The 27,245-nt window shown below is 38.1% G+C and overlaps 1 protein-coding gene across 24 annotated transcripts in view; it reads right to left on the bottom strand.

The window, feature by feature from the left end:
* ABLIM2 (actin binding LIM protein family member 2) overlaps positions 1-27,245 on the bottom strand; it is a 139,833-nt gene that overhangs the window by 32,155 nt on the left and 80,433 nt on the right. For 6 of the 24 annotated variants that reach the window (XM_065062574.1, XM_065062576.1, XM_065062571.1 and 3 more), the window contains exons 7-13: positions 22,551-22,638; positions 19,261-19,319; positions 15,312-15,389; positions 10,636-10,782; positions 7,927-7,959; positions 5,608-5,728; positions 3,778-3,876 (exon numbers count right to left, since the gene is read on the bottom strand). In XM_065062574.1, the coding sequence (XP_064918646.1) occupies positions 3,778-3,876; positions 5,608-5,728; positions 7,927-7,959; positions 10,636-10,782; positions 15,312-15,389; positions 19,261-19,319; positions 22,551-22,638 (625 nt within the window). The remainder of the gene's footprint in view (positions 1-3,777; positions 3,877-5,607; positions 5,729-7,926; positions 7,960-10,635; positions 10,783-15,311; positions 15,390-19,260; positions 19,320-22,550; positions 22,639-27,245) is intronic. The other 18 variants (XM_065062579.1, XM_065062580.1, XM_065062584.1 and 15 more) reach the window with 5 other exon arrangements.

The raw sequence follows: 27,245 nt of genomic DNA, 5'->3' as shown, positions 1-27,245 counted from the left end.
TATTTATTAATTCCCTCTTTCTTTCCTACTTGCTACCCAGATGCTTGGCCATCCCTACTAAATGGAAGAAGCCTCAATGCCACTACAACTTGGAAGGCAAAGAGACCTTACTTAAGTAAAATCTTTTACAACTCAAATAACCTTAAAAATCTTAATCTCAAAGTTATGTTCCAATTGGATTTTTTAAATTTAAAACAAAAAGGAAAGTTTTCAAGTGATTTTCACAGTTTATTGATTCTGTGTTTACTTAAAATCAGCATATTATTAAAAACTCATATTAATATATGACTTGCATGAATAATTGCTTCATTGAGCAGTGACCCCATGGTGCTGGCATTGCACACACAGAAAGTCACTCTTCAGGAACAGGGTAGGATGTCAGTGGGGAATCAGGAGGAAGCATTGATTAAGAGGCATAAACTTCTAAGAAAACAGGATGCAAGCACAAGTACTAGGAGAGAGCAAATCCACAAACTGTTTGATGCAAGGATCACCTGGGTGGAACAGTTTGCAAAGCCATCACCTCTAACTTGCTCAAAAGGGAAGGATTAAGGATGAAATGAGAGAAAAGGTTCCTGCAGCCCACTCATACAAGCTGATGCACATTTAAATTATATTTATAACTCTGCCACTGATTTGGACAAGCACAAAAAGAGCAGTTGTATTTCACATTTTGCATACAAAAATAAGTATTTAATAATAAAGCAAACTGAAGGCCCATGGAGAAAGTTCATTTGTAGGAACTCCAACTAGTAATTTATATAGCCTGTAATAAAAATCTCTAAAACGAGACTTTGCCAAGAATTTGTGTCTTTCAAGGTTTGCCTGGCATACATTGAAGAACTTCAAATAAAGGTCCCAGAGAAAATTAAACTACCAGACAGAGGGATTTTTCAGACTTTTGGTTTTGTCTTCTGCCACAAGCAGCTGCAGGCCGTGATCTGCTCTACTGGTCAGTGCACACTGAAAAACCAGAATTGCGAACTCTTCCCTGGATTTTATTTAACTTGGAAAGAATCTGGAAAAGTTTACTTTGAACTTGAGCATCAACCACAAAAACTTCCTTGTGTCTCTTGGCTGCTGACAGGGTAGGCAGCTCTTTTAACCTTGTGTGTGTGGAGCCAACTGACCAGAGTTCAGAACGTGCTCCCTTTTCAAGGGATTCTCAGGAAAAGTATCATATTGTTTATATCTCCTTCCTAGTTAGCTTTTATCTTATCTGGGACGATGGGAAATTTGACAACAAGTTACAGTAAGAGCTGTCTAAGTTCGGGATTGAACAACAAACAGATACCAAACTGGATCTTTTAATATCTCTGCACATGGTGCATTAAGCTAGACAGAGTTTTTTTAAGTCTGATGACTAATTATTTTCAAGCTTTCAAAGCCATATAAATGGGCTTTGAAAGCTGTGCTTCTGCACTAGAAAGGCAAGATACTATCTACCACATTTTAAGTAAGAACTTTTTCAGTAGGGCTCAGCACAGCCTGCAAGCTCCTTGACTCCATCACCTCAAGAGGAAGAGTTACACCAAGTGTAGGTACTTGGAATATCACACCCTATGATTCACAAGGGCATGAACTGTGCAGCTTTTTTGAAGAGAGGGTGTCACAGGATTTATTTTGAAGACAGCAATCCTTAAAAGAGCACAATCAAATAATTTGTCTGCATGATAAAGAATAGCTCATCCTACTACACTTCCTGGCAGCTAGACTGCAGTATACTGAAGAAAGAACAGGAACTCAGTAATCATCTTTTTCGCTGGAAAAATTATGAACCAGGTAATTCTCAAGACAAATGATGCAACTCAGTGAAGTCAAAAGGATGATTCTGCCTGTTTTAATTTACCCAGGGTAGTAACATCTCTGTCTCCTGGAAGTGTAAAGAAATATTTTTGTGATGATTGTGAAGTACTGTTTTTACAAAAAGATTACTTTTAGTATTATATTAATCAGTGTAGCATTTTTGGATTTAATAAAAAAAAAATTCTAAAGGAGCATTATTTCACAGTTTTAAAACTCAAGTGGCAACATTAACTTTTGTCTGGTTGCAAAGCAACTATTTCTACAATCCTACTCTTCCCACGCTAAGCACTTCAAAGAGAATAAAATAGCGCATCAACGCCCTCAAAAGGCTTTTCAAGGTAAAGGAAAACTATAGTCTGCAGCTCAGAGAAAATAATTCAGAGAAGTTGAAGAGGATGGGGGCAAATCTCTTGACTCCTTTTGAACTGAGACTTTAATTCCATATAAAACAGCAGATTATCTATACTACCTCTGCAAGACTCAAGATTACCTATATAGGAAAATTATAGGGGCTTGCCTGCCTCACACGAACACTGCAAGGCACTGTAAGCAATAGCTTGCAAAATATTTTAGCTCCTTGATAAAAAAAGTCCTGCAGAATTGCAAAATATTATAATTTTGATCATACTAAAAATAACTGTTTGGGCACAAGGAGCTGCCACTTGCGGATTTTTTCCTCCAAACAGTAGCACAAAATAATTGCTGCTGCTCTGATCAACAGCAGGTAGCACTGAACAGAAACTCATTTTAACAGGGGTGCTGTTAAGCAGCTGCAGGTGGGTTTTTGAATAGGATCCCTCCCCACAGTGAAATTGTGCGCTGCGGCACACTGAAGAGGTTTCTCTTACTCTGTATTTCAGGTTAGATGCTACTGTACACATTTAGAGGACAGATCAAAAAGCTGGCTGAGCAGTGCCTCAGGGAATACCAGGAGGTGTGCCAGCATCCCAAGAAAAGGGTGTCCTCCAAAATTTTCTCTTGGGGATCGCATTTAGGAGACTCGAGCCTGATTCTATTCCTGTTTATACCAGTGAAATTCAACTGACTTTAGATTGAGGTGTTTCTGGGTGCATCAGGGCCCAAAGAAGATGCATTTGTTATTTTTCCAAAGGCAATGAGTGCCTGCTATTCATTTGAGTTTGCATGTCAGACCTGCTCATAAGTCTGGTTCCTGCAGAGGTTCACTGCCTTTTCTGCAATAGTTAGGATGGCAAGAAGAACAGTTTTGCTTTATAAAAACAAACAGTACATGAGAGTCAAGGAACATGCACTGAAAATGTCTGATCAGGGGAAAACATGTGGTAGCTGAATTTCTTCTCTTTATGATGTTTAACTAACTAGTTAAAAAATAATAGCCTTTGCCTCAAAAGATATTGGCATTTCTTGTTACTGTCTCACATCTGCAACACAGAGATCATCAAAGGTTAATATCCACAGCACAAAATACCAAGGAGAATAGATTAAATTAACTCTTTTATAATACACAGCACAGATTATTAGCTAATCAGCGCAGCTGTATTGATTTAACCAGCTTATCTGGCATAATTTTTGGTAATGCTACAAATAATCTAAAGACTGTCTAAAAGTAGGTTAGGTTGAACAAGTGATCATACAGTATTGGATCCAATGTATAAGCTTGTTGCAATATTTAGTGTCATCAAAATAGGGTAAACACCGTATTTTAGAACAAATAGACCTTTAAATTATTTCCGTCCCCCATTTTCATTAGAAAATCTAATCCCTTCCCTCCACCCTTTTGAAAAACACTTAACACCCACTGAAAAAAAGCAAAAATAAACCAACCCATACCCACTCAGTTCTTAAAACTTACACGGTACATCAAGAAAGCACTTGCACAAAATTAAGACAAATTTTATCCAAGTGGAAGCCATGCTTGCACAGACATAAAAGTGAAACACATCTGAATAAATCTACAGTATCACAGCACAGTTTTGCATTCCTGGACCTTACCTTTGAAGAAAGGGATGTAATGATGTCTGAATGTAGATGTAAGGCTTGGGTGTTGGGGCAGGGAGATGCAGCTACTGGTACCAAGACTCTGAGTACCAGCTGGGGGCAACAGAGAGTAAGTGAAAATAAACTATTTAGTTCACTTACTGAAAGCCATGAATTACAATGCCATCCTTTTTTTTCAGGAACATTTTCCTCTTGATGCTTAGAAAACACATAGTTTAAGACTTAATCTTTCTCTGGTTATTGCTAAAAACATCACAGTGGCCATACTATGCAGTTGGCCAAGGGACATGGACTTTCTGCAGATGGAGTATCAAGTAAAATGTTGATAAGGTAATGCATCAGAAAATATTCCAGAAAAGGCACCACAAAAAGCAGAGCTGCACTCAGGGGAAAATCTGCATATTCAAAGATGCAAGAGGGAATGATATATGCTCATAATGGATCTAATGAAATGAAATGGGGAGAGCTTTGTCTATACTGAGAACTGTGCTACGACTGGGCCCAGCTCTCACTGCCGTCAGCGCACACTGGTAGGATTTAGTTCACAACACACCAGGGCACTGAAGTGCATGGCTAATTTAAGCATGTGAAGAAACATCCTGAGGTATTTGAGCTCTAAAAGTTAGACATGTGATTAAGTACTTTGAAAAACATTCTCAGAAGTAATCTTTGTTTGCTTTGTTGTAATAATGTCCTAATAATATATTTTGGAGGACTAATGGCAATTATTAAAAGTGGCTATTATGATGACTATCTTCTTAATTTTCAATGTAGCTTTAAAACCTTAGAAATAAATTCAAATTTCTTTCGTCTTTCTTCCTTGCTTTAACAGTGTGCAGCTAAGCTTACACTTAACACAACTGCCAGACCTTCAGCAAAGACTAATCTTTCCCCTGTTTAATAGATCTTTGATACTCAATCTCATTTCCACTTCATCAAAGACTTTATGTAGTATAAATATTCAGTCGATGAAAAAACTGTTCCTGCTACCCCTCAGATTTTTATTTCCACTGGGAAGATTAAAAGCTCCTAATTTTCCAAATGAGTTTAAAATTATAATATATCCCCATTGAAATTAAAAAACACCAAGACACTAATAAAAATTCTCTGTTTTTTTCACCCAAATGATGGAGTGAAGAAAAATAAGAATGAATTTTGAGCAATTTAGTAGATTGTTTCCAAGGACAAAATTCTGTACAGTACCCAGATTTTAATGGGCTTTGGTAAGGGACCCGCCTGCAAAAATCAAAAGGAGGTCCCTCCTCTGTGTGACAAGAGCACCAACACAGCTACTACTACAGCACAAAGCAGCAATAAACATTGCTGTAAGCTTCTCAACCAAAGCAAGTTGGCCTTCAAAATCTACCCATTAGAACCACTAGTCACTCCTCCAGCTCTTGCACTGTGGAGAGGAGACACAGACCATAACCTTGCAGTAGAAGAAGGGAAAAGAAGCCACTCAATCACCCTCTTGGCTTTGTGTGCATTCATGGCTACCGTGCCACACCGTGAAAGAGCTGTGGATTGAACTTGTAGGTTCAGGCAGGATGGAACCAGGATTAAGTCCTTTAAACTCTTCCATCATCTTTTTACAGACACATAAAATCAGTCTTTCTAGATGCCTATTTTAGTTTTCTTAGATGCTCATTTCTGAACCACTTGTTTCCCTTCTCCCCATGGGATGCTCCACTCATAGTAAATAAATCACAGCAATGAACTGCTACTCCACCTTAAACTCCTACCTAACAGAGTCTACCCTACTTACAACATAAGACAAAGTAGTGGAAAAAATCTAGAGAATACATAAGGCTGCTTTTCTATTACCTGGTCTGCTGTAATGCTGAGGAGAATGGGAGGTTGGAGTGTAGCGACCATAGCCCAGTGAGCCAGCAGAGCTAGGACTTGATGTCCTGTACTGCTTGAAAGATCTGTCATCCTGGTCACCCTGAGAGGAAGAGAGGAAACACATGCCATTGGGGAAGAGAAATAACTTCCAAAACAAGCAAAATATGCCTTTTTTGATGTGCCATGTAGATGGAAGCTGGTATTGTCGTGATGCTCCATGCAATCCCAATAAAATGAGGTGGCTTTCAGCTGTAAGCACCTCCACTGCAGTGTGACCGATAGAGCTCTGCCAAGTATCAGAGAACGGTCATGTTCCCAGGAAAGTCAGCACATACACGAATCTAAAACAAAATATCATTTAAAAAGAACATAAGACTGTAGAATTGTTGTTTCAGGACAGAGTAATTCACTGAACATACACAGATGGGTGGAAGATGCGATCAGGATAGCATGACAGTACTATGGTCACTCTGTGCCTATATGAATGGATGCATAATGGCTACAAGTAACACAAAAATCAGCATTTGTTGGCTTCATCACATCACAGAAAAGACCGTGTCTGCTGTATAAATTGCCTAGCGTACCATATTACAACACCGTGATTCACTAGCTAGGTAACAGATCGAATCACTCCTATATAGCATCAGCATTAATACTGCAGCATTATGCAAAGCAAGTCATACAACCCATTTCCCACTAAATCCTTGGCTTCAACCACTTAAAACTGAGCCCACCCATTCCAAACTTCTCACTCTCTATAGCTAGTTAAATTACAATTGCGATTTGCACGTAATGTCTTCATAACAGTAAAAGCCTAACAAGTGAATTAGATGTGGAAATGACTTTTTGTAAACTAGCCATAAAAACAAATACAAATTTCTTGTTTCTTTTAAGGCAAGTGAGAATTGTCTTGAGTTAACTTCACCCCAGACTTACTGAACGCATTTTCAGAGATGGAAAATCAGTTCTGTACAGTGGTGAGTAGCATTATTGCTTTAACATCAATTTCAGAAGAAATTATACAAAAAATGGAGAACAACTGATACCTTCCAAAGCATCCAGCTTTCTGCAGGCATTCTTCCAACAACTCCCCTATGCCCAGTTTGATGGGTTTTCCTCTTAAAGTAGCTACATTATTTAATACCCACGCTAACCTTGCAAAGAGAGTTACAAGCAGCACAGCAACGTCTCTAGAAAGTCTTGCGATTATATTTAAATATCATATGAGCATCATCTAATGGTCTACGATGTGTTCAATTGCATGATACATTGGAATTTTACTCCATCAAAAATCCCTGCAACAATCCCTGATAAGTTTGCAGATGATGATGCCTGAGCACCCAATCATAGACTCTTTAGAGAAAGACAGCAAGCATGGCAAAGCTGGATAACATGGGCATATTCACTTAAGACAAATCATGGCAGCACTAACCTCCATACCAGCATCCCTTTCAGAATTTAATAGTATTGACAGTTTGATAACTGGTAGCTAATTTAAAGGCAATTATTATAATCTTCCAAAACACCAAGATTTTACATTGATTGTTTCAGACCTTACCTTTTGTGCACTTGGTGTCTCTGTAAGGAATAGTCAATTAAGTTCATGAAATCCAATACTAAATAAAGCATGTTTTTATTTTTAAACTATAAATTAAATACTATCTCTATTGGCTATCTTCACCGGTCACTAGTACTAAAATTTTGCAATAATGGGGAAATTAGCCAGGTCCGTGATACGTAAATTGAGTTACTATTTGGAAAATATGTAAAATGTTATCACTGCTCCAGTGTGATGTTTCTTGAAATAATGACTGGCTTTGATCATTAATGCACATCAAAATACAGAGGCCTAGAAGTTTAGCTTTAACAAAATCTGTGCACAAACTGTGTAAGTTTAACTATTTATGGAATAAAAAAATAAAAAGAAAAAATAAGAGAAAGCTACACCAAGCATTAATTCAGTCAAGTCACGCTGGAAACTTTAAATGTAAACATAAATCATGTTAATATTTCCAAATGTAATTTATTTTGTAGAGCTTGAAGAAGTGGTCACCATACAACCTTTATTTTGGAAAGCAGAAACATGGATGACGGTGGAGATAGATGCATACAGATGACAATCCAGAAGCAGAGCACGTATTCAACACAAGTAACACTGTGAAAAACATAAATTATAAACCACCATGCACTGTAGAGGCAGGAGGCAAACCCCACATTTCAGACGCTGCTGGTTATCAATATGACCAGGTTAATGCATCACAAAATGGGTCAGAAGAGAACAAAGGCACTGGGGATTACCTCAGTAGGTGTTGGAGAGAGCAACTGAGGTGACTGAAACAGCAACACACAACAGATTAGTGATACAAATTCATGCATGATGTTACTTGTGAGAAGAATTACTCTTAAAATATCAATATGCATGTGTAACACATGATACAGTTAAGAAAAACACCTGTCAATTAAGTTAGGGCAATTTTTCTTTATTCATTTGTGAATAATAAGGAATAAGATATTAAAAAAAACCCTTCATATAAAGCTTTTGTTGATTTCTTTACTACAAAAACCTGAAGCCTGGTGAGGTCAGTCCTGTATTGCAGAGAGTGCTGCTAGTAGAGAAACCTCCATTTAAAGCATGCCTGAAATGAGACACAAGCCCTTGTTGAAGCTGCATTGAAACACCTCTGAAATCTGGACTAGAACTTTGTTGCTCGGAGTTGGCTGTTTACAGGGAAAGAAAAATATCTGTACTATTTAATTTTTAATTAAACATCATGTAATTTGACAACTTGCTGTTCACTCATTTTCCTTTCAAAATTAAACACTAAGTTTGGTTAATTGAGCAAATCTACTGGAACTATTGCAGCTGCAGATGGTAGCCAGGATGCTGAAATTTGGAAGACAGGATGTTTTTTTTTTCCTGGCAATATCAAGGATATAAATATTTGGAGCACCATGAAAATGCACAGGTTGAATTGCGAGCCAATGCCATTACTCCTCTTGTCTTTTTCTTTTTTTAAAGATATTATTGAGGTCTTGCTGACACAAATGCTTACATCAGCACAGACCTACCCGAGAAAGAATTAAGCTGGTGGCACAAACACTGAAGCAAAAGCAGATATGGCATGAAAATCGGTGTGTGCTTTAAAACACACCCAACCACCAAAGCAGAAAACTGACCAGTCCATGTCAAGGCTGGTATCTTAATCAGAATTGTTAGGTAACAGACTTAGCTTAAAGCTTGCTTAAATATATCCACATGCCAGCACCAGAAGACACCCATTCCTGGGCCTGTGTAGGTTTTTGGAAGCAAGTGAACAAACAGATGCTTTCCAGGCAGGTTCTGGGCTGCTTCTCCCAAGTGAACCAAGGTGTCTCCTCCAGCCCTAAAGGAAAAGGCCCTCTTTCATGATATGGTCCCTTTTGTCTTCTGTTAAGGCATGTATTTTCTGAAAAAGGCGCTGACTCCAGTTGTCCCAATAAACCCATCCTGTCACAGGATAACCACTGAGCCACTCACTGAAAGCAGGTGACAGCAGCTATACCCTTTTTGCTGGTTTTTGTTTGTTTGTTTGTTTGCTTTTTCTCTTTGGTTAGTTGTGGATTTTTTTAGACCTCAACTGCAACTACCTTCTCTCCCACTCCTGAAAAGTGTGATGCTGAGGTTCCCAGAGGAGAAAGAGACGCCGAGGGCAGGCAGGGGGGAAACTCCCTCCAACAGCAGCACAGACTAATGCTGTGTGCGATGGTTTTATAACCATCAGGGTGGGTGCAATGAGTGAGTCCTCACAGGAGCTGTGCAGAAGGTTGTTTAGTCTATGCAACTCTGCCAAGCCTAGATGTAGACAGGCAGTCAAGGAGGGCCACTAGTATTACCAGCACCTACAAATTTTGATGTAGATAGGAAATGTCTATACTCCATAAGCTCAGGGCTAGCAAGCAGCTTTCAGTTTTGTGAATTCAGAAACCTAAACACCATTTAAACCCCTTACCAGATAGAATCTTAATTCTTTTAGTATGCATTATAATACACCTACTGTTGTTCAGCATTGTACATAGAGGGTTTGGAAGAGAGTCTGCAAGATCTAACATATGTGCCACACTTCACCTGAGAGTAGTAGTGAGACTTCGGTAGTAGATTAAGTGTAAAAGGTGCGACAGCTGGACTTGGGCTATTATAAATAGTATGGCTATTATTTTTTTCTACCTTGCACCTATACAGAACAATGCAGACTTCCACTCTAGACCACATATATAAATTAATACCTTGATAATATACCTAGTACATTTAAGAGGATTGATACGTAAAAAGTATCTAAAATTATAAAAGGAATCAGAAATTCAAGCAAAAGGTAGATATGTTTAGGGAAGAAAAGCTAACTTGCGTGACAGGAGTTATATACAAATACGTTTCACAAAAAGAAAAAAAAACCAAACAGAATTAGTATTAAAAAGGTCATGTAAATTAGATTTCATTAGCACAAACTGCATAATACTAGCTCTGCATATGAGTAATTTGAAATGCATGAGTGACATGAGGATGAACTTTAGTAAGGGATAGTTGATAGAAATTTGTACATAGGAAAGTGATACCATTGTTGTGTTACCAAAATAACATGGCACACTTGAAAAAAATAAAAAAAATAATGAAAGACATTTGGCTTCGCTTCTGATTTTTGCATTATAATTAGCAATGGCTCCTGTTTCCCACCACATGCATGTAGAACTCCTCTCACAGAAACTCATATTTTAATTACATGTCATCTGTTTAAAAAAAAAAAAAATCACGGAAATTAATTCTATAATTTCCACAAACTAAAAAGTGAAATTAATATCTCACTTGTTTTTTGGAAGGCTAAAATGCCTTGTGAATGAATGGATGACATGACTCAATCAACTGAAGTTATAAAAGTTATAAATTATGTATATAGTTAAGAGTGCTCAGCAACATGTTTAATGATGCACATAAAATCTCAAATTCATAGTAAAAAAATACCCATGTTTCAGTACCTCCCCGTAACTATGCCTGTCATCTGAAGAGTAACTGATATATGGAGAATAGGAGATCATATCTGGGCGGTCAATGTTATAGATGGCTTTATTTTTAGGAAGAGCAGCCAAATCCCTGTAGTCAAGAATTTCATCTCCAAGCTTTGCCTAAGAAAAGGAGGAAAGAAAGCAGTGAGAATAAGAAAGAATACAATCAAGATGTGATCAGAAAAGGACAGATAAGTATAGGTAGAAAATCATCATCAACCACTTTTTCTGCTTGCGCACTTTTAAATCTCTTACATTTACTACACAATGCAAAATATTACTGCTCTTTTCTTTTTATATACTGGTGCTTTCTACTTTTTTTTGGTCACTCGTATTTGGCTAGTAGGAGTATCATGACATCATTTCAGTGCCCTAGCTTACTGCTAGCTGCACAGAGACATGTGGGACAGATATTGTGGCCTTTTTCAGGCAAAAAGCCCTTCATTTTAAAGTGGTTGTGGTGTGCAGGGTTCCCCTACCATAAGCAGTAGTGAATAATCAAATATGTCTTTCCAACACATACTCTCCAGATGCTGAAAAACATCAGTCATGTCCTTAATTTTTCCCATTCAGCTGTGTCCCCCAGCTTCACCTCCTTCCCTATGTTTAAGCAGCCCTTTAATTATGGATCACAAACCAGCAGATGATGGATTTGCAGCATGGTAGATTAGTTGGAAGATCACAGATGCCACTTAAGTAAAGTTCAAGTCCTTTCATGAGACTCATGCAGCCAACAGAGGGTAAGGGCTGTGTCGTTGCCCATTCTCCTCTTACTACACTTATTCCAGAAGTATAATTATCAAAATGACACATTTGCACAAGTTATCCTTAGGATAATGGTAACTTGCACCAAAACTGTATACAGCATGCACTGTCTTGTAGATATGATGACAAGTTGGCCACATTGAGAGTGGAGGAATGTGCAGTGCAATTCTCTCATTTTCAGTTCAGGCTTTGCAGAATGATCAGCTCCTCGTTGGTGACAAAATGTTGAGTGAATCTTGCTGTTCTCTGAAAATCTCAGTATGATCAGCTGTAACACTCTAATAATGTTTTCCACATGCAAAAATATGAAAGTATCCAGGATTTACATGTGCAGAGCTTAGCATGAGCTAAGAAAATTTCAACAGATTTTCCAGGGAAGTTTTCTATTAGGTTAATCATATAGTAAAAATTTAGTGTAACAACTTTCAGTTCTCTCTTTTTCTAAAAAAAATGTATGAATTTGTGCAAATGTAAACAATATGGAAAGAAGGAAGATTCCTCTTAACTAAGAAAGTGGAACAAAATGACCATAACCATATCACATTCTCATCCTCAAAACAAATTAAAAAGAGTATATGATTCTTCAGCAATCTACAGGTCTCACCTTCCCTGCAGCTAGTTTAAGAAGTTAAAGAGGAATTAAATAGCTCCTTAATAAAAATAAATCCCTCCCTACTGAGAAGCCAGTGGCAAGTTCTGATGCAGAGAAAGATCATGAAAAGATAAGGAGGAGTCCATCCATCAGGTTTGTTCCAAGAAGACTTGGAGCAGCACTGTACCTACCAGGAAGGTCAAGAAGGCTGTGATAATTTATGTTTTAAGGTATCCAGATGGTGAAGATTATTCCAGTGAACCCAAAGAAGTTCAGAATTGGGAATATTTAAACATGAATTACAGTAATTTTAGTCCCTATCTCTCAACGTAGAAGTGCAGCTTGAAATCCTCCCACCAGACTTCAGAACTGTCAGGAGTAAAAATTATCTAGTTATGTAATTCCTTTCAGTTTAAATATAAAAATGTAGGCAAATTTGGACAAAAAAAACCCCTTAGAGATACAGTTGCTTTCTAAACATTCCACTCTACAAACATTAAGCCTACATTGTTTTGTATTTTATTTGTTTCACCAACTTTCTAATAGGCGAGAGGAATTTAAATACGCTAGGAAAGGCTAAAATTACAACTAAGAGGCTTTACACCATTTCTTCAATAATTTGGTATTTTGGATTTTTGTCAAAACCATGCTCTAAGTTTAGAGTATCTATTTCATTTGGAATATGTAATTTTACAGTTGTATAATTGCAAATATGATCCCGTATAAAGATATAATGTGATTTCTATTCCTAGTATGAGAACATACAACACAGCTACATACCCTAACCTAAAACTTTGCAGGGACCACCTAATTCTCTCTTCATAAAATCTAGCATAATAGCATCATTTAGAAATTAACTGATTCTTAAGTCGTATTTAAAACTTCAAAGGGCATTGGCCTGTGCTCTCTTTCAGTTCAAGAAAGCAACAAAGTCTGATAGCAACAGGAGAAGAAAAAGAAGTACAGCTTTAGTAAACTGTCCATATGAACCACATTGAGGTTCAGTCAAAACATGCTTTCTTTATCTATCCTTAGCTGACCAGTCAACCATGACCCAGAAACACATCTCCCATGAGATGGCACATTGTTCAGAATTATTGTGTTGCTCTGACTTCGAAAGCATGAGCACCATGAATTCATGGTTCCTAAATTTCAAACATTGTCCCTCAATTCTCTTTTGTCCAACATGATACTTCACAGACCTCATGAGTTGTTAAGGTTACAGTTTTACAATTGGTTTTAATGATCTGATTCCATGCTGCTGCTGAAAGCAGCTGTCCTATGTGCACCTTCCCACTGTGCTCTGCCCCCTACGTTAGCACTAGAAGACATGTAGATGGCTGCGTCTTTTTTTTTTTTTGCCTCTTTGGTTGGCTGAAGGTTTTTCCTGGCTTATTTTTTTAGCTGAATCTGGTCTGAAATCTCGTTGATCATACCTCTGTACCCACTAGTACTAGCACCAAAGAGGAGACAGGAAGACATGGCTGGAGAAGGACTGGGACATTAGGTGGGTGGGACCTTCCTTTCGGTGGCAGCATGAAATCTAGGTTTGGTAAAACCAACCACAAAAACACCCCAGACAAATCTTGAGCATGTCTGTATGTCATAACATTCCTGTAATAGAAAACAGATGCAATAGATAGCCAAAGAATTGTTTTGATAATATAGAAGTCCAATAACATGTTTTTAATTCTTTTTAGTTTCCTGTAGGTGAAAGCCAAAACAGGATTTAATCAATCTCACAGCTTGGACAATTAAGCAGTCGGAGATGAAACAGATATAGCAAGAACTGCCATGCCTCTGGGGAATCTTTTTTCATAATTGACTCATATTTGCTGGAGATCTTTATCCTTTCATAGACCCAGCTGTCGCTGAAGTATATTATAGAAACAGACACTAGAGTTGTATGCTGATGTAATTATATCCTCTTTTTTTTTGGGGGGGGGGGGGGGGGGAGGGGGTGGGGAGGGTAGGGGGTGAGGTGGGGAAGAGAATGGAAGTTTGCCCTTGACTTTTAACAGCCTGTGGAGCATATAAAAACATCAAGAAAAATAGTACCATCCAACAGGTAGATAAATGTTACTAAAAACATATAAATCTTAGAAGAATGCTCATGCCTATAAAAACAATGTAGTGGCGCATGAATGGAGAGATAGAAACCATCTGGCCAAAGAACGTGCTTATATGATAAGCGGCTCCTAGCACAATGAATAGTCCTCATAGCACTTGTTGCAATGGCTTTTTTTTTGCTGGGAATATACCATGGTATTCACCAGCACAGTACTCTACTAGGAGAACTCAGAAACAGCAATGAGTATTTAGATAAGGGGCAGTTCCTCCACTTCTAGTTCAGTCTTACTCAGATAAAGGATACGTTGTGTTCAAAATAGTTTTTACTTGAAGAAAAAGACAAGTTTGGCTCCAAGGCACTCTTTTGCTTGTCTTAGCATAGCAGATAAAAGCCCTTCATCTTCATATAACAACCTCTCCAGCAGTCAATCGCATCTCCAGAAATATCCTCTGCATATGGTCCTATCCCATGAGAATGACCTGCCTACCTGAGGAATACTTGGACAGGATAAAGAACAGCCACGGTAATACTGAAGCTCTGCAAGAGATGTCTGAATGTAATGTGCCACACTTGTGGATATTTTTTACCTATTGGCAGTAGCCTTGAGAATCTGACTGTGAACATTAGCTACAGCAATTATGACAAGCAAAGTATACCCAGTATTGAAAAAAAAATACTCAGCATAAGCTTGTATCATACTTGTCATTTCAAATTCTCTCCATGAGCTCTCCAGAGCTACTGCTTCCGAGACCATAAACACATCAAAGGTCCTCTGAGGTTAAGGACTGGCATTTCTCAAGGCCAGAGTCCTGCAATCACACACAAGTGTTTTCATAAGCAAGCAGATGCAGGCTCAAGAGCTCGATTTAGACAATCTGTGTTCAACTCGAGGCTTGTAATCTACCTGTGGGCTGTACTGTTTATTTAAACTTTTCTTTTCAGAAAGTGCTGTGTTATTTTGCACGCTCTAGTATAAGCCAGCTCTAGTGGCAATGTAAGTTCTATAAATACACTACAAAAATAAAAGGAAACTGACAGAATTCTGTTATGGTAAATACAGTACTCAAACATTTTAAACGTGAGAAATTCAATTCAATTTTAGAGGAATTGCCAACTGCAGTGGTTTGGAAACACTAGGTTTCCATACCATGTGCTAAACTGTAGGAGGAAAAACAAGGTTTTCCCCATCCTCCAGAATGAATTCCACTGTGAAATACTCACATAGATCACACGGCTTGGGGAACCCGATGTACTTGAAGCAGGTACAGAAATAATACTCTCAGAGGAAGTCCTTGTTTCCTATGGCAGGAGAAGTGAAACAGATAAGAAATAGAAGAGAGGGAATGAAAATGTGATTGTAACTTCAAAAAGAGCATGCAAGACATTTCATTTAATTTAACCTTTACCATTCAAGAATGTTATATTAGAGTAAGCTCAAAACATACAGGCATACCAATGAGTTAAAAATAAAAGAACACCTTTAGTCAATATAATTGACCTTTTGAAAATGTAGAAATGATTTTACATATGACTTACTTTCCCCCTCACTTCAGAATGGCCAGGACAGCATTTGGGCACTATCAGGGACAAGTCAAGATACAAGATGATATTGTGGCAGCATTTTTACCATCAAACTGATCTACATTGCTTCTGGAATGTGTCATGCTACCATGCCATTCATTCACAGCGAACCACACAATAACCTGCAAAGCATCCTGAATCAGACACCCTACAGGTTTGCTGTCCCCTCTCTGACTGTAAGACTAACAGACTAATTGTAATACTCAACCCATTTTGCTCTGTTTTCAGTCATTCTGGTATTCAGAGTGACAGACCTTTATTGCTTTCTTTTTGGTAGATTCCTTTGTGATGAAAAATAAAACTACACTTAAATAACAAATCGCTGTGAGACACAATGATATTAACCATGAGTCAACAGACCTGACACTCATAATTGAGGTTTAAACAAATCTTACTACGAAATCAATGGTTTTATACCCTCTTTCATCCTGAAACGTTAATTCATCACAAAATATTCTTTCCCATCTATGGAAAAACCCTGTCCCTGATTCCAAAAAGTAAACATTTTTCCATGATCACCATTTACTGCCTCACCAAAGGCTGACACTTCTTACCTGGAGTTTTTGCCTGTTCAAACCCTTAGAAGGATTTTAGTATTATTAAGCTGTCAAGTTGAGGTAGCATCCTTCCTATTGTTCCAGTCCTTGCTTGAAGTATTTGCTACCTTTTAGAAGCAATTTGTGAACATATCTGCATTGTACTGTGTTAAGAAAACAAACAAACTCTGTGCTTACAACTATCCTTTAACTGACCCTCTGTAGCCCAAATAGTCCTATGCATGTCTCTGAGACTGTATGTGAAGATATTTATCCATATAAAAAAGGTCCAGTTCAATTGTTTTGGCATGTATGACTGAGATGTTTTAATTTTTTCTCTCTCATTTTAAGTGGTCAAGCACTGGGGCTCTGGACGAACTTCAAAGGTCTTGGGCGACAAGCCAAACACTGATATGAAATTAGAGTATTCCCTGAGAAATACTTGTGACTGCCATTGAGATTATTCAATAAGGACAGTGTAATTGCACTGCTCTTCTGCATAGTTAAAGCACACTGCTATTTTCTAGAACTTGTGTAAATAACATGAAAGTGTCACCAATGAAGTGATGCCACGTGCAAACCACAGTTCTTTTCATTATGTCCCTACAGGAGGCCCAGTATCGTAGAGAAAAAACCCTGAAGCAAACTGCGACATTCCAATGTTTTAAGCCCTGTTAAATCAAACAGTTTTGGATTAACCTCAGGATTGCCTAGATGAAGCTTCAGAACTTCTTTCTGTGTCATATGCATCAGTGGAGCATATTTTAAAAATCACACAGTGTAGCGTGACCTTAAAATGCATAACATATCTGGCTGAACATGTTCAGTAATTGTTAATAAATTCCTGGAGTTCTTGCAGGGGCTTTCATCAACTTACAGGTGTCACCTTGTTTTTAAGAACTACAATTCAAAGTGTAGAGTCCCATCCTTCTAAGGTACTTCTGCAGATTGCTTCCCTGCTTCCTTACACTATGCAGTTATTCCCACAATTTTTGCCATTTTTCCACCTGGTGATTAAAATCTGCTCATTCCATATCTCACACATGGTCTTCATATGATCCATTACCCCTTTTAGCATCCCCAGTCCATGTCTGCTGCATGTAATTTCCTAGCTTTTGCAATGAAAACTCACATCCCAGTTGATTCTGTTGCTTCAATTATTTTCTCCATACTGTACATTTTTATTCTCCCACCACCTACCTCTTTTCCTTTATGCCTTTTGATAATCCTCATTCTTTCTCTTGCTACTTTGATTTCTTCTGTCTTTTCCAGACTCACCCCTTCTGCTTACAATCTCACTCATCCATCATTTTTCTTTTTCCTGTCACTCCCACAACTTCTTTTTCCCTTCCACTCCATCTCCAAAGTTTTGGAGTGTGTTGTCACTTACTCTTTCTGCCTTTTGTCATGTACTTTAATTACATGTTGTGTATATATCCATATAAATATCTAGTAAGATAACTTTTAAAAACAACAAACTGCAAAGGTTGACCAGAAAATTTCTGGAAAATTTTACCCCATTCCCAACTCCACAAGTTATGTTGAAAAGTCCATTACTAGTCTCTTTGAAACAGCATCCTTTCTTTTTGGTTTATTTTTTCAATAATGAAAGACCTCCCCAAACAAAAAACAAAACAGAACACCAGAGGAAAAACCCAAAGAGAAGAAAAAAATGCATAGTCTTGGAAAATTCTTTCAGCTCCATTTTGGTGGGGTTTTTCGGTTGGTTGGTTGGGTTGGCCTTTACGCAATATCCTACAAGCACAATTTATTTGCTTTTGTGAGAAAAAGGCAGCCAGTAGGAACCCAGTACAACCTTGTCCACTGTCTGTCTTTGAAGGAGGAAAAAAAAAAGCAACAACAAACAAACCTACTACATTTTCAATATATTACATGGGGTTTTAGCCTTGCAATTTCAGTTACTCAGCCAGAATAAAATACTTAGGAAGCCTGAAATACTGCTTAATAGTATTATGCTGAATCAGTAGCACTTATTAAACTATTTAGACAATTTTAAATATAGATGTATTAAACAGTACATTTTTTATTGAAATGCTACTTATTTGATATTCAGTGATTGCCATAAAGCATATCAGAGCAATCGCTTCCCACACACATGGGTACAAAAAATAAAGCCAAGATCTTTCAGGGCAAAGCTCAAAACAAGCCTTTTTCTAAACTGTGGTTTAGTCAAAGTTGCACTTGCTAACACACCAGATTTGTAAACACTCTTTTTATAGCTGCTGCCTGCTGTTCTGACTTGTCCCATGTGCCTTATGTCCAAGCCTCGATGAATCAAAGCAAGGTTTTTCAAATGAGGACACCAGGGATACCACTTGGAGCATCAGAGAACATAAGAACTGAAAAACCCCATACTTGCCCTCCACATTAAATGAGATAGTTGCATTTCAGTCCCACTACTTCAGAGATAATTTCCCCAGCTACAGATTAATTCTTCATTTCCTAAGGGCAGCTTATTCATCTGCCAGCATTGTAATTATTAAAGTTACCAGAACTTCCCCCTTTTCCCCTTGCACACAGACAGATGCATGAATAATCCAACTTAAGGAGGTACTTAAAGCCAGAGATTAAATTAAATTTGAGCTGGCTTGCTAACATTTTACAAACAAATAATAAAAAAGAAATTCCAAGCAGAGATTTTTTTGTAAAAACAAATAAAGTGAAAGTCCTCTGATCTTTTAAGTGCAGAACCACATAAAAAGAGAAGAGGTCATGCACTGATCACATCATAATCAGACAGAAGTTAAAAATGATTAAATGATTTTTTTTTTCTTATTCATATTTTCACATTTTTCGTTATTCAGCTTACACATATAACTCTTAGGTCAGCATTCTCCTGAAGCTGTAGCTTTAATCACTAAGTAGAAGCAGAATATTTATGTTCCATTATTACATTAACGTACCGGATTTCTGTAATTTAAAATTACAGTAGTGAAAAAATTCCAATACTTCCCTCTGTGCCAGCTGCAAAAAAAAGCACAGAGAAGAGAATGACAATGGAATCACACTGAGTAAAAATATGGTCTTTTTACCTTGTTTTTTTCTTCTGCCTTTGCAGCCTGTCTACAAACAGGATGCCAAATGGATGTACCTGGAAAGTAAATTTAAAGCTCTTCTTAATACAGTTGCCCAATAAGAACGTTAAAAGGTTAAAAAAAAAAAAAAAAGAACTTTAAATATTCCTATAAGGTTTCGTAAGACACGACAGCATACTGATTCCCCTGCAGTCCCTATTTCACAGATAATTTCAAAGCTAAAACTGACAACTTTTCAATATGAGTAAGCCTGATCACATACATTTTAAAGGCTAGGTGCACTTCAGAAAGCTACACATACTTCAACATGAGATCAACATCAAAACCCGCATCCCAAGGAGTGTGATGTGGGATCATTGGAGCTGCTCCAGCCCAACGTCCTCCTCAGAGCAGGTCCCACTACAGCTCATGACTGTGCCCAGTTGGGTTCTGCATATCTCCAAAGGTGGAAATCCCACAGCATTTCTGGGCAACCTGTTCCACTCTCATTGTAAATTTGTTTTTCTTTACATGGAGTTAGAATTTTCTATACTCTCATTATACATATTCTTGTAACAGTCTGACCCAGATCATACTAAGTAGTGCACTGTGATGGAATGGAATAGCATTGTGGCATTTAACATCAGCTGAAAAACCAGTCTGCCTTCTCATAAGTCAAATACTAAAGAACTGTATAAATTCAGGGGAATATCCATCCTAGAGGACGCAGAAAATATAGAATGAACCAATTCACTACTGCATGTAAGTACTGAAGGGAGGCTTATGAACTCGAGAGATATAAGTATACATAAGTGTGAGGAAGAAACTTAACAGCTTTGCATCAGTCATTAAGGCAAAAAAAAACCCCACCAAAACTAAAAACAAGACCAACAACTTCTAAAAAGTTGAACACAGTGTTCAATGAAAGTGGAATGTGTGTAATGATATAAAATAAAAGAATTATTTGTAAATTTTAATAATAAAATACAACTTTATGTTTATGCCAGTCTGAGCTGGGACAAGCCACAGATTAAAGCTCCACACAGTCAGCAAATGTGAGTGCACTGAAACTTCTGCCTGACTAAATGGGAAGTTGAGAACTTTTGTTTTATAAATATTTAATGTTTATACTGTGTGGAGAGCACCAAGAAGATTTATTGGAAATGCTTTGTTTTCACAGCAGTTTGATAGTTTTCTAACCAGTGGATTTTGGAAACAAGAGAGAAACAGAAAGTCCATTTCCCAGAAGACAGATGGACATCATTAGTATTTCACAAAAACTAACCCAGGTGAACCCAGACTCAAGCAGTATCAGACTATCTATAAGTAAGCACTGGATAAATCATGTTTACTAAGTTACTGAAGTTTTTTGGGACTGAGCAACTACAAAAAAAATATTTTTAGCACCTTTAAATCCAATGCTAATTTATCTTCCAATTATGAGTGTGTCTGAGCTTGCCCACTGAAAGCATTTATCCCAACTATTGCATAAGTTGATGGAAATCTTCCCAATGGTTTTAAGAAGTATTTAGATCAACTTTTCTTGAATGATGGCTATCTGTGGTCACACAAAACTGGCTAGGAAACTTTTTCACAGGGAAGAAAAAGAGTTGTTTCACCCAAAAGTAATCTGCTGGATAACTGATGACTCAGTTTGTGCTGAGGAACACGCAACACTTAAGAAACTACTGTAAAGTTCCTTTAAAAGGATGAAGAGCAAGTTAAAAACTCTGGGCTCTGACATTTTTTTATTATCTAACACATCAGGTCAGACAGCTGAAATCACAGATATCTTATGAAGTTAACACCAGTTTCTAATGGAAACTGCTCTTCATGTGACAACAAAAAGTGTATGATTATGAGTTGGTATGAATGTGAAAATCAGAAAATAAAAGTGAATATGATGGGTCCAAATTTACAGAATCTGAGCATACTTCTTGATTATTTGAATTAAAAATTGGCACAGAACCTAAGAAATAGACACTTATAACAAACTGAACTGAAAAAAAAGATTAACTGAAACCTAGTTTCAGAGAGTTTGAAATCTAGAAGCAATTACTAGTTTGATATATTTTTTTAAAGCATTGATTTCCCAGGGGATTTCAGGATCAAAGTAGCTGAGCTACTCTGCAATTGGGAGAACCACAGCATTTTCTGGCTCCTGAGGGAGAATCCACGAGCTCAGACAAGGATCATTATGTCCTTTAATGAGCTAGTTCTTATTGTAAACCAAAGTGACAATAAAATTATCATTTTAAATAACATACTCAGCTATAATTAGATCTTACTGAGACCACTGTTGTGTTTTAAATAAAGCCTAACTTTTCCAGCTTAATGAATGATTTCAAAGTATGCTTCTAGAAAACTGTGGACAATTGTAAAGTTGTAATACAGATCTGGGCAAGCATGTGATTTCAGGATAATACACCAGCCTTGCAGTTCCCACATCCTACCGAGTTTGTCTTTCCTGTTTTCCTTTGAAAAGATACTGCCAGTCAAAGACATAGGCAAAAGCCTTCATTTTCTCTTGTGTCTGACCCTGTATTTAACTGTGTAGACAGTTTTATCAGTTTAGTACAGCTAAAAGTTGCTATATATGAAATACAGATCTTAGATCATATCTATGTTAAATAACTTTTTATTTCCATTGAACAAATTATTGTGCAAGTTGTTCTCTATTACCACTGAAATTCCCTGACAAGAAAGACTGAAATTCTCCCTACGTAGCTTTCTCCCAAGTTGTACAAGTTCATGGCTGCGTAAAGTACAGGCACATTGTCTGGTAAGGGCTTCAGCTCCAAGGCATCCTCTTCTCCACCCTCGGCGGGCAGTCAGGTCTGACTGAGAGGGATTCAGATTTTCTCCTCCTACCAAATGGGAACAGCTACTGAACTGGTCTTAGGACTGCTTTAGGGAGCCTGCTGTTCTACATGTGTCTTAACTTTCATCTGGACCACTTATCACTGCACAAAAAAAAAAAAAAAAAAAACATTTTTTCTAGTAAATATAAAATTTTACAATCTTCACTGTAAAGTACTTCCATTTGCAGGAAATAACTGCTGCCACTCATCCTTTCTGTGATTCACGCTTGCCACTGGATTTGAACAGAGACAGAGAAATAGTAAGAAGCAACAAGGGTTTGTTTTTACTTTTCTTTGGCCTACACATTGCATACTTCACGTTATGTGGTGGTTATGAAATGCAAATATGTGTAAAACAGCTGAGCCATGCTAGCAGGTATGGCCAAGAGGGCCATGCTGCCAATTGTAACTGGTTTGGGTTTGGGGTTTTTATTTGTTTGTTTTTACCTTGAAGATACATTTCTTCTCCTTCTGCAAACATCTGACTGCACCTGACACATCGTGCGCAGGTTGGGTGATAATGTTTTTCTCCTGCCTGTTTGGGAAAAAAGGTACAGGTGATTAAGTATACCAATCAATTCAGCAGCTTCACTATGAGGAGTTTTTCTCTCATCTTCTATCATATGACTAATTAGAATAAATTAGTTAATGCCAGTTAGCTCAATAATTTCCTACAACCACAGCATTTATTTTCGATTATAGACAATTCATGATTTAAAATGTAATTATGGTCTTGCTTACACACACACAAAAAAAAAAAAAAGTTAATGTGCAAGAGTTAAGACTCTCAATTTACAGAATGGAAAAAATTCTCTATAATGAACACATTTTCCCTGTAGATGACCATACTGTGCACCAAGCCAAAAGTAGCTTAGGACTCACCTGCAGAAGTTGGGAGGTCATAACCTTGAGCATGCATTTCCAATTCACTGTATGTTCTTCACGACCCCACTAAACACTTGACAGCAAGAACCATCTTGTTCAAGAAATGTTTGTATCTGCTTTGAAAGTGGCTTGCAGCTAACCCTCAAGGGTTTCCATGAGGAATGTGTGTGATGTGCCCATAGGACTGTATAGAGCTGCCACTTTGAGTACTGTGCACTAAATTCCTCACATAGACAAGCCAATTGTTCTGAGATTGTCATGATTTAATACCACCATTTTGATTTATTGGAATGACAATAGGACTGAGCTCTAGATTTGCTCAGAACAGCTTAGTAACTCATCAGTTTTCATAAATTTAAATTTCCAATTTCCTTATAACCCCATTCATTTAAACTGTTTCACCATTGGCCTCAGTGTGTTATTCAAGAGGAGTCATCTGCCTGGTAAAAGGAGGAAGGGCTTGTCTATGTCAGAGCATCAACATGTAACACAGAGAAGGCTGTATTTTCAAATGAAAATATTTTCAAATGAAAATACAGTGAAGATTCTTGTATCATGGGATTTGTGCAAGACTCAGTTTTGGTAGCTTGGCCAAAATTCAGATCTATGGCCAACTGTGGGCAAAATTATTAGCTCTGGTTCCCACAGGCAAGAACGGCAGCACCACAAGGCAACAGTGGCTTGAACCAGTGACAAAAATAGCTTCCAGGGAGTGGTGCTCTTCTGAACAGATGGCACGGGCCAGCCCTCCAAACCGCACCCCTAACCCATCTTTGAGATGACACAAAACACAGTTCAACAGCCCAAAGCCAGCTCTTGTGCATGCTCCCAGCATTCCTCAGTCTTCAAAGCCCTACAGAACTGAAAGCCAAATCTTAGCATCTCGTTCCTCTCTTTGTAAGGTCTTTGTAAGACCTCTTTGTGACCTGATACTCTTCTGTCATAGAAAGAACAGTCCATGGTTTAAGTGGCCTAAGGTCAATGCCACTTCCATTATGAATAAAAGCCAAGAGACCAACTCTAAAGCACAGAACTAAGTTAGCTTAAATTTAAGCTAAGTCTGACTTCAGTAGAAGTTCTGGAGTTAAAAATAAGCAAATTTGGGTCCATGTAGAATGTCTCATAACCTGTCTACCCGGAAAAGCCTGAAAGGGCTTTATGTGTACCTTTAAGAAACTATTATCAAGTATTGCCCCACTGGCTTCAGCATGTAAATATGTTCTCACAGTATTGCACTATTAATCTAGAAATTTAACACTGTTACTACAAGGCTGATTTGTCTCCTTTTTTTTAGTGTCGAAGTCTACAGAGGTTTTTATACTAGAGAACACAATCTGTGTCTGGTGGCTACTTTGCATTCACAATATCAAATACAGGAGGGTGATAAATTTAGGTTAAAGAATCTCTGATTTTACTTCAGTGTTAACTTCTTGCAATATTTTAAATCAGCAATAAGGAAGAGCTATGCATCACATCAGAATTGCCATTTTGAAAACAGCTTTGTTCCAGTTCATTCTTTGTTTTATGGTGTCATTTGTGCAGACTTCTCGGTGATTTCTGCACCTTTAGACACAAAAGATGGTCACTACTATCTGTGTTGACACCTTAAAGCACCAGACCATGAAGGATCAGTACCAGGTTTAAACCTCAGGTTTAAAAGTACTTGACTGAGTGCAGTTATTTAAGCACAAAAGGTTACTTAACTATCATGATATAAATTTAAATTTGAAATATCAAGCTGAAAAGAAACACTATTTCCCTTGGAATATTTGTACTGCACAAGCATTGCTAATACAATGCTTTGCCTCAATAATTCAATTGATTTAGCACAGCTGATACAACTCCCAGGCTAACACTCTCTGAGGGAATTCAGTTACTCCTTTGCTAAAATAAACTGTCAGAACACATTCTCAGAAAACCTGGATGCATCACAGAATAAAATCTATTTCCCTAAATTTAACTGCACAACCAAATATATCATTTTAATTCACTCCGTAGAGTAAGTAGCTGTAAAATGGTAGAGAGAGACCTCTTTGTATAACTTAGATAAAATTATAACAGAAAAATCAGGGAAAGGAGGAGTGATCCTTCTGTTAATGGTCACACCAGCATAACTTCAATGGACTTTGCATTATTTCCTGTGAGTTGCAGTGAACGGAGCCAAATCCAGTTGGTGGCTGGTCACGAGTGGTGTTCCCTAGGGCTCAGTATTGGGGCCAGTTCTGTTTAATCTCTTTATCAATGATCTGGATGAGGGGATTGAGTGCAACCATACTAAGTTTGCAGACAACACCAAATTGGGTGGAAGTGTTGATCTGCTGCAGGGTAGAAAGGCCATACAGAAGGACCTGGACTGGCTGGATCATTGTGCTGAGGCCAATTGGATGAGGTTCAACAAGGCCAAGTGCTGGGTCCTGCACATGGGTCACAACAACCACAGGCAGCACTACAGGCTCGGGGAAGAGTGGCTGGAATGTGCCTGGCAGAGAGGGATCTCGGGGTGTTGACTGACAGGCAGCTGAACATGAACCAGAAGTGTGCCCAGGTGGCCATAAAGGCCAGCAGCATCCTCGCTTGTATCAGGACTGGGGCAGTGATTTTGCCACCGGACTCAGCCCTGGTGAGGCCCCACCTTGAACACTGTGTTCAGTTTTGGACCTCTCATCATAAGAAAGACATTGAGAGTGTGGAGAGGAGAGAATGCAGAGGAGGGCAATGAAGCTGGTGAGGGGTCTGGAGCACAAGTGTGATGGAGAACAATTGAGGGAACTGGGGCTGTTTAGCCTTGAGAAAAGGAAGATGAGGGGAGACCTTATCACTGTATGCAACTACCTGAAAGGAGGTTGTAGCATGGGGGTGTTGGTCTCTTCTCCCAAGTAGCAAGTGATAGGACAAGAGGAAATGGCCTCAAGTTGCACCAGGGGAGGTTTGGATTGGATATTAGGAGCAAAATTCTTCATGGAAAGGGTTGTTGGGCATTGGAACAGGCTGCCCAGGGAAGTGGTGGAGTCACCATCTCTGGAGGTGTCTAAAAGGCACTTAGATGAGGTTCTTAGGGACACAGTTTAATGCTAGAGTTAGGTTATGCTTGGACTCTATGATCCTCAGGGTCTCTTCTAACTGAAATGATTCTATGAATTAAAATGGGACACACTCAAAGTCTGCATAAAAAATTGTATGATGTCCCTCTCCTAAACAAAGCACAGAAGACATGACATGGCAGACTCTTTATCACTTTATTTATAACAGAACACACCGTCTTTCTAAATGAAAGGTGATAGCTAAATCTGAGGTTAGGAACTTGATGTAGGAATCAACTAATAATATTCCCTGATATGTTTATACAGTTCGCCTGATTAGATACTACAAATTATATTATATTCAAACCTAGGACCTGGATGTGTTAGGTCTGAATGCCAACAAAACCTTACTTGGCCACATGCCAAGGAGGCCTTCCGCAGTGCCCCTTTCTCCTCTCTCTTCAGACTGTTCCAAAGGCTTCATCTCATAGATGTACAGTTGGTTTCAGCAGAACCCAGAAATTTTATAAGTTTAGGGCAGCAACTGTTTTATGCTTTCAGTTTAGTTGTAATGATGGCCTTGTTATTTTTCTTTTCCTGGTTATATTGATGTGAGGGAGTTTAATTCAGCAAACAAATTTCTAACCATATGGTTACTTTTTTTGCACAGTTTGAAAGCTTAGTTTGACAGATTGTTGTCTCAGTGCTTAATAAAATATCAACACACACATAGCACAGAAGCGACATTCATCTCAGAGATCTCTCATGGTTCAAGTGGCAGATTATAAGAAACCTTCTCAATAGCCTACATTTGCTTCAAGACTATATCAGGTCTTTGTGCCCAGGCATCCAGATGTGAAGACAGTATTATTATAAAGATTGATTTAAATATTCTTAGCTGAGATTTCCTCAAACCTGAATAGCAAAGCATGTCCTTAACAAGACAGTACACCACCAACAGTTTAATTTCTCCTCAAGTGACCACACCAGCTTTCCACAATAACAGAGTCAAAGTCTTAGTGTGTAATTTAAAAGTGGAATCAAAACAGCCCTTAACACTCTAAGACAATGTATTATGAATTACTTCATTCCCTTTAGGGATGAAAGGTCACTTTAAATGGTAAATCTCCTCTGAGCAGCAAGCAGAGCATTCTGGGCTGGGTCAACATGAGGAACATTCTCCCAGCAGAGCCAATGACCTCCCCTTAATCCCTGCTCTAAGCATGGAGAGCACCAG

This window comes from Columba livia, chromosome 4 (genome assembly GCF_036013475.1).
Source record: "Columba livia isolate bColLiv1 breed racing homer chromosome 4, bColLiv1.pat.W.v2, whole genome shotgun sequence".
Classification (NCBI taxonomy): Eukaryota; Metazoa; Chordata; class Aves; order Columbiformes; family Columbidae; genus Columba; species Columba livia.
Note: the sequence above shows the minus strand (reverse complement) of the source record. Positions and strands in the feature narration are given on the sequence as shown.